This window comes from Panthera tigris, chromosome A1 (genome assembly GCF_018350195.1).
Source record: "Panthera tigris isolate Pti1 chromosome A1, P.tigris_Pti1_mat1.1, whole genome shotgun sequence".
NCBI classification, from domain to species: Eukaryota; Metazoa; Chordata; class Mammalia; order Carnivora; family Felidae; genus Panthera; species Panthera tigris.
Window position 1 is genome coordinate 88,440,913 of NC_056660.1, and position 12,766 is coordinate 88,453,678.

Here is a 12,766-nt window from a genome sequence, read left to right on the forward strand (position 1 = left end):
GTTTTATTTACAAAACAATACATAAGGACAGTACATATCTCTATGTAAACCACAAAAATTACAAAGAACGCAATGACAGGATCAGGGCATCCTTTGGGGCTGCAGCCAACATGCGCCACTGCTCGGGAGCCGAGGCTGGTTGCTCAGCTGCAGCAGGTGGTTGCCCCAGCCCTTCCGTGACCCCGCCAGCTGGGGCTGGAGGCTGCTCAGGGTCTGGGTCCACCAAAGGGGCAGGTGTCTCTTCCAGCTCCTGACAGTGAATCAGAGCTGGGACTACAACCTGCACTGGTGGTGACTCTGCAGGGAGGGTCACCAATTCTTCTAATTGCTGAGATCCAGGATGAGTGGTCGCTGCAGGCAGCCTGGACTGCAAAGCTGCAGTGGGCACCACAGAGATAGCGGGAGCTAGCTCCTGAGTGACGTCTGGATCTTGCTCTGGAGCTGGTGCCATAGCTTCAAGAATACAAAGTGTCATCACCGTGATTGTCTTTCCATGGCCTTTCCTAATAAAGGATACCTCTCCTGCAGACATTGTCATCTGAGTCAAAGAACCCACCAGGAGGAAATCTCCCAGATGGCAGGTTAATGGAACAGTGATCTGAGACTACTCACAACTCCTAGCCCACCCGCAGTCTCAGGAAACGTGCTTTGTGTGGCATACCTTGTCCCATCCACATGCCCACATCTCCCACCCAGAGTCCTCCTCACCCAGAGATTCTGGCTCATTGGGCTCATGGTTTCTCTGTGATGAGTAGAGAAGGCGGTCATGGCGCTGCAGCTCAGAGCCTGGCATGTGGACCCCTATATATGCCCGCAGTATCTGCAGGCTGATGAAATCTGGGGGCTGGAAAAAGTCCTCAGGGTAGTGGTCCAGCCAGGTGCCCAGAATGGAGGAGATGGCCCTGGGGATACAAAAGTAGCCAGAACAATCAACATGGGGTGTTCATCCTGCACTAATGTTTCAAGACAGGGCTGTGGGACCTAGCCTCCTCTATGCCTCCTGCTCATGGATGTACAGAGGGTGGTTCTATGCCGTGTCCACCTGTGATTTGGCAGTCCCACCTAAGAGAGTCCTGGTCACTGAAGAGGGACTGTGAAAATTCTATTTGATGGAAACCCCTTAACCAATGATGTGGTCATCTCTGTCCTTCTTGGGGAAGCCAGACATACTCCCTGTTGTGTCCTCTGCCTACCTCTCACTAGAATTCAACTCCGTGCATGAGTGGAGGGGTGGTGTCAGGATGAGTCAGTGCTTTCACTGCATACACTAGTGCTCCATGAAAATCTGAACACATACGGGACAAAGGCACTCTGTCTCTTACCTGGGCTTGCTTGAAACCTCCTCACGTGACGACCTGTGCCTCTATGCTGCCTCATTCACTTAGTGCACATGTGGGTGTCCTCCCACTGACACTGGTTCTCCCATAGTGTGGGTGATATGTGGTCCTTGGCCCTCACTGTGTCTCCTGAACCCTTGCTAAGCACACAGTCGAAGTTCCACAAGGTGGTGAGCGTGATGCTCCCCAAAACCTTTATTCTGGGTCTTCTGATGGGGGTGGAGGCAAGCCTGTGAGTGGGAAGGGATGGGGTTGGACTCTCGAAAGGGCTGAATCTGTCGTCTGTTGCCCTCTGCTGTCTCATTGTGCTCACAGCTTATCCTCTAACCCACAGGACAAGACCCCTTTCCTTGCTTCCAGGGAGAAGCCCTCAGAGCTTTGCCCTCTCACAGGACTCTCAGATGTGTGGGATGCTGGGTCCTGAAGCCCCTCCCACGCACAGTCTCAGCACTGCCCTCTTGGAGAATGAAGGCCCTCCAGCATGAGCTCAGCCTACTCACATTTTCTCCTGCTCCCGGGGTCCACCATCTTCCTCAGTCTCAGGAAGGAAGCAGCCATATCTGGAGGAGGCCAGAAGGGCATCATATCAGGTGTCCTGTGGATACTACCTCTTGTCATATCCAGAGTCACTGACTGCTGACTAGAATGGAGCTCTGGAGGGGCACCTGGGTGGCTCAGCTGGTTAAGCCTCTGACTTCGGCTCAGGTCATGATCTCGTGGTCCGTGAGTTCGAGGCCCATGTCGGGCTCTGTGCTGACCGCTCACAGCCTGGAGCCTGTTTCAGATTCTGTGTCTCCCTCTCTCTCTGACCCTCCCCAGTTTGTGCTCTGTCTCTCTCTGTCTCAAAAATAAAAATAAAATGTTAAAAAAAATTAAAAAAAAAAAAGAATGGAGCTCTGGAGGGGAGGGTGCTGTCTGCTCTGTGCTTTGGATCCCAGTCAGCTCCTACAGAAGTGCCTGCACCTAGTGGGGCTTCCTGTATGTTTGATGAACGATAGGGCCCCAATCAGCTCCATCACACATATTGGTGTGGGTCTGGGCCTCCTGCTCATCCTGGGCATCCTAGATTAGTTTGACCCAGGACTCAGACACACAGACAGACCCTCACATCTCCTTTTCAAATGGGAAAAGAGCCCAACTCAACACCTAGTGACAGTGAGGGATGAGGCTGATACTTGATCATGGGCAAGAGGACAAAGATCACCCAGCAGACACACAGCCCGTCCAGCAGACCTTTCCACAGAGCCAGGGTCACTTTCCCAGCAATGCCCCCACTGAGTACCTGTAGTTATTCTGCTCTGATCAGGGAACAAACTGAGACTCAGGGAGGTTTGGTGACTTTCCTTAGACTCAAAGCTTTAAGGGGCTGAATCACACTAGGCTGTGAAGGGCAGGGTGCTCACCTCATAAACAATAGTTCCAGGACCTGTTGGGTGGTAGCAAAAGCTCTGTACGTGCCCAAGAATGTGAAGAAGCAGGTGGGGTCTCTCCACAGGAAGGCGGGCACCAGGTGCTCCACTCACTGCTTCAGCAGGCCTGCATTGATGGTTCACTCCACACAGTTCTCATTCTCGTTCACGGGTGTGGCCTTTTTACCCCGAGATAGAACAGAGGAGGGACACAAAGTCAGACACAGCACCATGGACATCAGGAGGGTTGGGGTCCAGAATGCAGACCAAACCCCCCAGCCCTCAGTGACTTGTCGAAAGAGTGAGACCTGGTGCACACAGTAGGAAAAAGGATCTTGGCATTCACGTGAGAATTTGAGGTGGGGAATGACTGAATAAGTTAGGATCTGAGGTCAGATTGTTAGATGAGTATGGACAGCACCTCCCTGCATTAACAGCATTGTCTTTGTGATTTCTAACACCACAGTCCATTCTAGGGATCAGAAGACAGGGACATTACCTGGCAGAGGTTGGATCAGGATAATAGGACATGTAGGATGTTCAGTGCAGCACTGTGACATGGCAACAGAAGGGAATCATGTAACAGTCCCGCATTTGTGAAGGGCTGAATGGGTGAGGTAAGTGGTCTCATTTCCAGAATGTTGTCTAGGTAGTAAGGTCCTTGCTCCTGATCTGGAGGGCCCTAGGGACGTGTTGCTTGGCAACCAAAGTGCAGAGCAGTAGACATAATACAGTGAGTCCCATGTCCTTTGGGTAAAAATCTCCCTGCTCATCATGAACATGTGTCAGATGTGGGGAAGTTGTGGAAGGATGGTCAGGCGAACCGGGACACCTGGGAACAGTCGTTGAAGAAACATGTACGACAATGGCAATATATTCTAGACAGAATGGGATGTGAAATGGTTTCACACCCGTTTTCTGATATTCCTACAAATAAGTGGAGAGTGACATTGCATCTGGCCATGGCAGGGGCTGGGCCACGAGGGCATGTTTGGGGAGCACATGGGGTTCCAGGTTCATCTGGGATCAGGAGTCTATGAGAGATACCAGGGGAGTATCAGTGTGTTTTCTGTGCCCTGGGATTCTTTGCACTGCCTCTGGGCTGTGCGTGTTGGGTTTCCCTGGTACCTTCACTCACCCTGAGCCAGCGGGGCATCCTGCTGATGGCATGGGGCTTCCTCCTGTCCTTCAGGGAAGTAGAGCAGGGGCTCTCATCATTCACCTTCTCCTCCATCTCTGACGTGTGGCTCTGTAAAGACAGTGCCCTGCACGCAGGCAGGAGTCCTCAAAGCCATGTCTGCTTGCTTTCACTTGTCCTCAGACCCGTGTGAATTCATTGCAGATATATACACCACAGTGTGCACACACCTCCCCCAAGGAGGAGAAGCAATGTGGTTTGAGGGTCTTGGATTAAACCGGTTATAGGTTAAAGGCACCTCAGAGATCCCTTTTGCCTCCTTCCCAGCATGACATCTGCATGGCCATGATGGGTCCACCAGGTCGTCCACTGCCATCCAACCTCCTCCAGTCCAGGACAGGAGCACCTCACGTGTCCCCCTTTCCTTGAAACTGAACACGGGGGGATGGGGGTGCCCAAGGATGGCTCAGAGCTGTGACCTGAGCTGACCTGGCCTGGCCTGCTCTAGGCTGCTCTGTATTACCTTATGTGACCTCCTGGAAAACATCCTGAGGCATCGCCAGCATGGGTGAAGGAAACCTCTCCAACATCTGAATAATCCTGTACACTGGGGTTTCTGGTATCCAGAGCCCTGGTAACTGGGAAAACAAGAGAACATCCCAAACTCTCTGTGTCTGTAGACAAATGAGACTGGTATGGGACCTCACTAGTGCATGGGTGCTGGGTTACAGGAGTTCCAAGTTCTCCTGGGGCCTATTGTGAGCAAAGTGATGTCACTGACTACGATCCACCTCCTGCGTCTGCTCCTGGGATAACACCTATGCAAATAGTCCTCTATTTGCTGACTGCTCACCCCTTTCTCCATGAAATGTCACATCGGTCCACAGTTACACCAACGCACCCCTCTCCACAGCCCCTGGGAAGGTCTGGGGGCAGCCAGGGTCCCAGTTTTGAGACGTATCTGGGTTGAGACACAACTCTTCATTCTTACCTCTTTCTGGCCCCAGATAAGTGATTGTGTCTTTCAGGGATGGTCCCTGTCTCCTCTGCTCAAGGGACATAATTATAGGATGTACTTCCTCAGGATGTCCTCAGGCATACGCGGGATGATACCTGTGAAATTGGAGGAGTGGTGTCACAAGTTGGATATTTATCCATCCACATTTACTTTGACTTCTCACCTCCTTTGGTTCTGCTGCTCCTCTGATCCCAAGTGTGCGTACATGTGCACGTACATGTGTGCATGCAAGTGTGTGTGCGTGTACGTGTGTTTACCAGTGCTCATTTTCTAGAGTCCCAGAAGATAACATCCCCACCTAGGGAAGGATGGCCAAAAATTTCTTAAGCGCTTAGGTTCTCTAATTTCTAAAGCAATCCATACAGAAGGGATTGGAGTTGTGGCCTAGTAGGTCAGAACTCTCTTTTACGTAGACTTTGTCAGTAGTGTGCCACAAGCCATTCCCTCCCTTTCCACTGGGTACAATGGGGACAGGGTGGCACTCAGTGGGCTGCCCTAGCCTTGGGTCCTCCTCAGGGAAGAACATGCTGGAATGTCGTCTGTTACGCTCCTCTTCACCCTCACCCCCACACCACCCCCATGTCTGCACAGAGTTACAGTAACACAACCTTTTCCCGAGCCCCCTCAGAAAACCTGGGTCAAGTCAAAGACACCATTTTGAGGACATGGAGTTGGGTTCATGCCTGGCTCTTACTTTTTACCAGTCTGTGATTCTGAGCAAGGCACTGACCCTGCCAGGGTCTTCACTTTCTCCTCCCCTCAGTGGCTCCCTGGGATCCCCACATCCTGTAAACACATCCTTGTGTAATTTCCTTCCTGGAGTGTGGTATGGACTTCGTGTTTGATTTCTGTTCCAAAGAAGATGGCACTGTGACCCCAAGCCAACCAAGTTTTGTTGATAAAATATCCATGGCACAGCCACATGCTCACTGTCACTCTCTGTGTTGTCTCTCAGATTCTCACACTGGGGAACCACCCCCGTGTTGAGTAATGACACAGACAGGTACACAGAGCCTAGCCCTGAGACACAACAACAGACAGGGAAGAACTAAAGCATTCGATGTGGACTGAATCCTGCCACCACCCTGAAGTGAGCTCAGGGGTTGAGTGAAGCAGGTTCTGTCTCAGTGATGACAACAGCCCCAACCTCCTGAGAGGCTCTCAGGAGCCCTCAGCAAAGCACTGCTGAATTCCTGGTCCCCTGGGTCTGTGAGATGTTAAGTTTATGGGGAAGCCACTAAGGGTGAGGGAATATTGTCACACAGCACTAGAGCAGAGTACTGAATATGTCCTCCTGCCCCAGGCCCTGGATCTCCTTACCCTCCCTCTCTGCTGTCCTCCCCAGCTCTTTCCAGGCTCCCTGCTGTCCTTTCAAATGTCCACTGTGGCAACACCAACCTCTGCCTCCGAGTGTCTGCACCACTGTGCCTTCTGCCAGGCTACATATATTCGGATTTGTGCAGGGCTGACTCTTTCTTGCACTGTTGCAGGAAATATTAATGTTTCCTCAGCACAGCCTTGTCAGACCCTCACCTGGTGGAGCTCAGGACCCACTTGTAGCACCTTGATTTTTTTCTATGGAGTCATTGCTCATGTCATTCACATTTTTGTTTCATGTTCTTTCCATCTTCCTGTCTAGACCTTGAGCTCCTAGAGGGAAGACCTGGCTGCCTTACCATCACTGGCACTATCTGAATGCTCAGATGTTCTTTCCCAGTGGATGAATGAAGAGGTAAGGAGATCCATCCCACCATTTAGCAGCTCAGTCATTATACCCTAATTTACCTGTCATTTTTCAAAACTTATTTTATTTTGTATTTTTTAAGTCAACTATACTCCTAACTTGGGGTGTGAAATCACACTGCAAGATGAAGAGTCTCATGCCCTACTGACTGAAACAGCCAATTTTAATGGAACTAGACTGATTTCTAAGTTATCTTGCAGGTTAACATTTTGTAGGTATATTAGGTTATGCTGAATTACCAGAGAACGCCCCAAATTTCAATAGCATGTCCCCATAGATTTCCTCACATGACAGTACTGGGTGCGTGTTTAGATTGGAGACTAAACTTCTTCATGTGGTCATTCAGGAACCCAGCGTTCCTCCATTTTGTCCCTTCTCCCTCCTGAGGATATCAGGTACTTCCACAACCAACAGCACAAGGGGTGATAAAGGGGACAGAGAACAAAGAAATGCACATGGGAGCATGTTATCAGCCAGGTCTAGAGTGCCCAAAATATCCGCCTTTACACTCATTCCTTGTTTTAAAGGCAAGGGATTTTAAGTAATGATCTGTGAGAAACGATGTCCCACAAAACATAGAAAATGCATCCCTAGATATGCACCACAAAATATGCAAAAGGTAATTCCTGAGCTGAAGGACAATTTTCTCCCTCCGGTACACATTTATGCAGGAAATAAGAGTAAAAAATCTATGTGTGTGTTTGTGTGTGATTTATACATATTAATGAATATGACGTTTTATGAACATATATGAATATGTTAAGAAGTGAATGATCACTGACTTTTAAATAGAAGAATTAGTAAAATAATAAGTTAAAAATAATTATTAGTGAGCTTACAGACATAGAGTATTAAGATATATGACAGTATCGGGGCGACCTGGGTGGCTCAGTGGGTTGAGCGTCCGACTTTGGCTCAGATCATGATCCCATGGTTCGTGGGTTCAAGCCCCGCATTGGGCTCTGTGCTGACAGCTCAGAGCCTGGAGCCTGTTTCCGATTCTGTGTCTCCCTCTCTCTCTGCCCCTCCCCCACTCACGCTTTGTCTCCCTCTGTCTCAAAAATAAATAAACATTAAAAAAATTAAAGAAACTAAATTAAGAAATATGACAGTATGAATTAAATGATTGATGGTTGAGAAATCAATTAAGTGCCTAAGATTGTTTTCAAGTACGAAAACTCTTATAAACCACATGACTGTAAGTATAGTGTAAATATTGAAACTCCAACCCAGTTAGGCAGTTAAATTGAAAGAATTACATATATCTATGTTCACTTACACTAAGCACCCCACTCTTTGTTTCTGCTGAGGTCATGATCTCTCGGTAGTGAGAATGCTGAGAAACAGAGGAAGTTCGAAGGAGCCCCCTTGTCTCTTGGTGCGGGTGACATGGAGGGGGCTATTGTGGGACCCCATGTTTTCCTAGATGTCCCCAGTCCAGGAATATTACAACCCTCCCTAATTCCCCTGCACAAACTGGGCTAGGTAAGGAAGTTCTGGCTGCCGCAACTTCCTGTGAGATATGCCCCAAGATCTCTACAGATTTGACCTAAGATCTCATGAGATTTGCCCCTAGATCTCATGACATCTTTCAACAGGACAGAGCTGGCCATTTGCTTTGAGATTAGAAGAAACACAGACTGCCCTGAAGGTTCCACAGCCCGGGAGAATCAATGAGGGCTTATTGAGTGTTCAGAGGAGCCAGGTCCGGTGCACTTTCCTTTCCCCCACACCTCCTCACCTCCTGTTTCAATCCCCTCTAGCTTCACAGAAATAAAAGGCCACCAGGCCAAGTCTTCCATATTTTAGTGGTGGTTGTTACCCCCACTGCTCTTAGAATGCTGGATGAGTTGGAAAGTATGAGCCAGGGGCCTCATATCCTTTTGGTGGTGGCCTTGGGTTGTTTGTGGGACCCTGGGTGTTGGTAGCAGTCCACAAACCAGGAGCGTCCTAACCTGCCTATTTACACTGCACAAAGGTGACTACACTAAGGAGTTCTCCTGCCTGCCCCCTTCTGGCTATATTCAGCCTGACATCTCATGAGATTTGGCCTGGAGATCTCGTAAGATTTGTCAACAGAGCAGAGGTGGCTGCATCTTTTCGAGTCAGGACAGACACAGACTGCACTAAGTGTCCATGGTCTAGGAAAGCGCTCAGGGATACTTTTTCTGTGTTCACAGGAGTCAATTTCTGTGCACTGTGCTTCACCCCACTCCTCCTTCTCTCCTGTGTCTTGCGCCTCTAGTTTACTGGGAATAACGGGCTAGTCTGGTCCAGCAGCCCCTGTTTCTGTGGCCAGATGTTTTACCCACCACATCTAGGATGCTGAGACAGACAGGAAATATGAACACAACACCTCGTGTCTTGGTGCTGGTGACATGACAGGGTCTATTGTGGGACCACAGGTTTTCCAAGGTGTCCCCAACCCAGGTATATCACAACTCTACTATTTTATCCTGCACGAAAGAGGTTATGCTACTTAGTTCCTGCTCCTGCCAAGTTCCCAGGAGGTTGGAAAAGATCTTGCCAAATTTGGCCATAGATCTCATGAGATCTACCCCTAGATCACGCGAGACTTGTCAACAGGGACAAGGTGGCTGTGTTCTCTGGCGGCAGGAGAGACACAGAATACCCTGAAGTTCCTGCACCCTGGGAGGTGCAATAGCAGGCTGCCTGTGTGTTCAGAAGAGGTGGCTCCTATCCACTTTCTTTCTCCCTGTACCTTCTGACCTCCTCTTTGTATCACCTCTAGTTTAGCATGAGCAATATGAAGTCCAGCTGTTACAGCAAATACTCTGCCCAGAAAGAGACAAGCCACAGAACTCGGGGAATCAGAAAATACTGTTTATTGTGCACCCATGACGCCCCAGCGGAGTCACCTCCAAAGGCTGAGCCCCATACCTTGGCATTCGCCTCCTTATCTGGCTCTGATGCTAGGCAGTTGAGAGACAGTGGAAAAATAGAGGGGTCCTTGTCAGTGGTGCTACATGGATTGTTGGTGGAGGCAGGAGGCAAACAAGATCATAGAAGCCAAAAGAATGCATGCCAAAGAATGCAAGCCAAAAGAATGCATGAGGATCATGCAGCCTCAGACACCTGGATGGCCCCTTTTATCTTGTTGTTGTTGTTGTTTGTTTGTTTTTTCCTATCTTTTCTTCTCACAGCCATTTTTTCCTAGGTCAGTGGTCCTTGTTACCCCCACTGCTCCTAGAATGCTGGGAGGGATGGGGACTACTAGTGAGATGCTTTATGACATTTTGATGCTGCAGTTTGAAGACACTTGTGGGACCCCAGTTGCTCCTAGGTGTCCCCAATCCATGAATGTCCCTGCCATGCACAAAGCAGACTTGGCTATGGAGTTCCCACTCCTGTTGAGTTCCTGTGAGATTTGGCCCGAGATCTCCTGAGAGTCACAGTGAGATCTTGCAAGATTTGGCGTTATATCACACGAGAATAGCCCCTAGATCACGGGATACTTGTGAACAGGGAAATTGTGGCTTCGTTTCATGGACTCAGGATAGACACAGACTGTGCTCAAATGTCCAATGTCTGGGACAGCTCTCAGGTAACCTCTTTATGTGATCACAGAAGCCACTTTCTGTGCACGTTGTTTCTCCCTTCCCCTCCTGCCCTCAGGTTTCTCTGTCTTGTAGTTCAGTGTGACAAATGAGCCTCTGGTCCATTTGTTCTTACTTTATTGGTCCGTGTTTAGCTCTAGTGTACTTAAAGGCTGGGAGCGGCAGAAAGTATGAGCGAGGCCCTTCGTGTGAATTGCTTATGGTGTCTGTTGGCTTTTGTACAACCCTGGATGTCGCAGCAGTCCCCATCCAAAAATGCCCCAGCCCTGGCGGTGTGCCTTGCAGGTACCAGGCAAGACCAGGGAATTCCTCCTGCTGCCAATTTCCTGTAAGATGTGACTCAAGATCTGGTGAGCTTTGGACACACGTGTTCTGAGATATGACCTTAGATCTCAGGAGATTTCCCCCTTTAACAAGCGTTATTAGTCAACAGGGAAGAGCGGCTGTGAATTCAGGGGCAGGATGACACAGACTGCACTGAAATGCCCAAAGCCTGGGAAAGTTCTCAGGGACCCGGTTCATTTTCAATCATCTATATCCGTCAATGACCACCCTAGGAGCCTCCTATTCCTGTTGTAACAGATTACCACAAACTTAGTTTCTTCAAACTACACCAACTCATTCTTATGGTCTGAACATGAAAAGTCCACAATGAGTCTCACTGCACTAAATTCAACATGGCAGCAGGGCTGTGTTTCTTTCTGGAGGCTCCATGGAAGAATCTGTTTGTTGTCCCTTCCAGCTTCTAGAAGATGCCCACATTGTCAGCTCAGAGCCCGTTCCATCTCCAAAGCCGGCCGTGGCTGATCGGTTACTCTCAAAACATGTTATCTTGACACTGACTCTTCCTCTTTCACTTGCATGGACCCTTGTGATTACATTGGCCCCTCCAGGCTAATCTCCTCAGATCAAGTTCCTTAATCTAATCACATTTACAACGTCTCTATTGCCGTGTATAGTAGCATATTCCCAAATTCATGGGGTGAGCCTTTGGACATTTGTGGGAAGCTCTACTCTACCATAGCTACCCCCATCAGTGAACACATTTCTAAAGCATGTCAATCAATGCAATCTCCTCATTCCTGTAAATCAGCACGTTACCACACTTCAGTCTACTGCTTTTGAGTGCCAACATGTCAGCAGGTGACACCAACTCATTTATGTCCCTGACATTAACCATTTCCAGAACTCCACACTTCCCAAAAATTCTACTTAAGATCAGCAGTGTGGCCGGTTCAGAGAGACCGTGAGTGACTGACAGGATTCTGTGTCTCCCTCTTTCTGCCCCTCCCCTGTTCATGCTCTGTCCGTCTGTCTGTGTCTCTCTCTCAAAAATAAAAAGTTAAAAAAAACCTTGAAATTGAGGTCAGTGTGTTTATTGTAATTCTATATTTCACATTAACATTCTTCATCTCATCTTGTTAAACTTGTCAACATCTGTTCGGGGGTGTCTAAGTCCATTTGGGTTGCTCTAACAAAATAGACCACAGAAATTTATTTCTTATGGCTCTGGAGGCTGGAAAGTCTAAGATCAGGGCCCCAGCATCGTTGAGTCCTATGAGGGCCATCTTCCTGATTCATAGCCAAACACCTTCTGGCTGTGTCCTCACTTGGTAGAAGGAGCAAGGGGTCTCTGTGGCATCTCTTTTATAAGAGCACTAACCCCATTTATGAGGGGCTTGTGACCTAATCACCTTCCAGAGGCCCCACCTGCTAATACCATCACATCAGGCATTAGGATTCCAACATATGGATTTCGAAGGGACATGAACGTATGGATGTTAGCAGATGATGACATGACCATGTGCTGTAGAATCTCCACTTTGTGTGCCTTGGCTGGGAGTCTTTGAGGAATTTACTTAAGCTCTCATTGACTCAGTTTAATCACTTGTAAAAGGAGAAGTGGCTTAGTGTTTTGGGAGGCCATGGGAAAGTCCCCCACTTCAAACTTAACTCTTTGTGTTGGCTGGATGAACATATTGTGAACTTGTCTCTAGGTAGGCCCTCTGGAATGTTTATTGCTTAACAGATGCTCAGTGCCTCTTAGGGGATCATGACTTGGCAGTCTTTAGTCACCGACTAACCTGGATGCTGCGAGTCCTTGAAAGTACCACATGATCTTTGCTTGTTTCCCTCCTCTCTAACTTTGCCATTTGAACTCCCACCATACTTGAAGAGGCTTAGGTGATTGATATCTGGGAAGAGGATGCTGACTGTTCCCTCAGGTATGAGTTAAGTGCCAGACCTGGGCAAACCACTTTGAGGACCTCCTAGCTCTGGTATTTTAATTGCCTCTTTGTGGTCTGTGAACCTCTTAGACCTTAACCTAGAGGACCTTGGTGCAGAAAAGCTTAGCAGATGGAGGGGGGAATGGAAACAGGAGCTGGATATAGAGGTGAGCTTCAGGGCAGAGAATGTGGTTTGAGTTGGGAAATGAGGAGGTGGGTAGGAGGGAAGGTGCAGATATATTTTAGGTTTAGTGGAAATAGGTTGGGGCAACTGTGGTGAGGTATCTTTTGTTTTCTTTGTTTTGGTTTGGTTT

At 48.6% G+C, this 12,766-nt stretch overlaps 1 protein-coding gene across 2 annotated transcripts; it reads right to left on the reverse strand.

Annotated features, from left to right (window-relative positions):
• Positions 1 to 31: 31 nt before the first annotated feature.
• LOC122237321 (ral guanine nucleotide dissociation stimulator-like) lies at positions 32 to 4,555 on the reverse strand. Of its 2 annotated transcripts, XM_042981416.1 has the most exons (7): positions 4,408 to 4,555; positions 4,183 to 4,315; positions 3,885 to 4,011; positions 2,741 to 2,925; positions 1,838 to 1,897; positions 709 to 902; positions 32 to 453 (listed from the first exon to the last, which is right to left on the reverse strand). In XM_042981416.1, exons 4-7 carry the CDS (start codon positions 2,743 to 2,745, stop codon positions 59 to 61), a joined length of 654 nt encoding a protein of 217 aa, XP_042837350.1. In that variant the 5' UTR covers positions 2,746 to 2,925; positions 3,885 to 4,011; positions 4,183 to 4,315; positions 4,408 to 4,555; the 3' UTR covers positions 32 to 58. The 2 variants fall into 2 exon arrangements, with proteins under 2 accessions (XP_042837350.1, XP_042837343.1); XM_042981409.1 differs by lacking the exon at positions 4,183 to 4,315.
• Between the last annotated feature and the right edge of the window lie 8,211 nt (positions 4,556 to 12,766).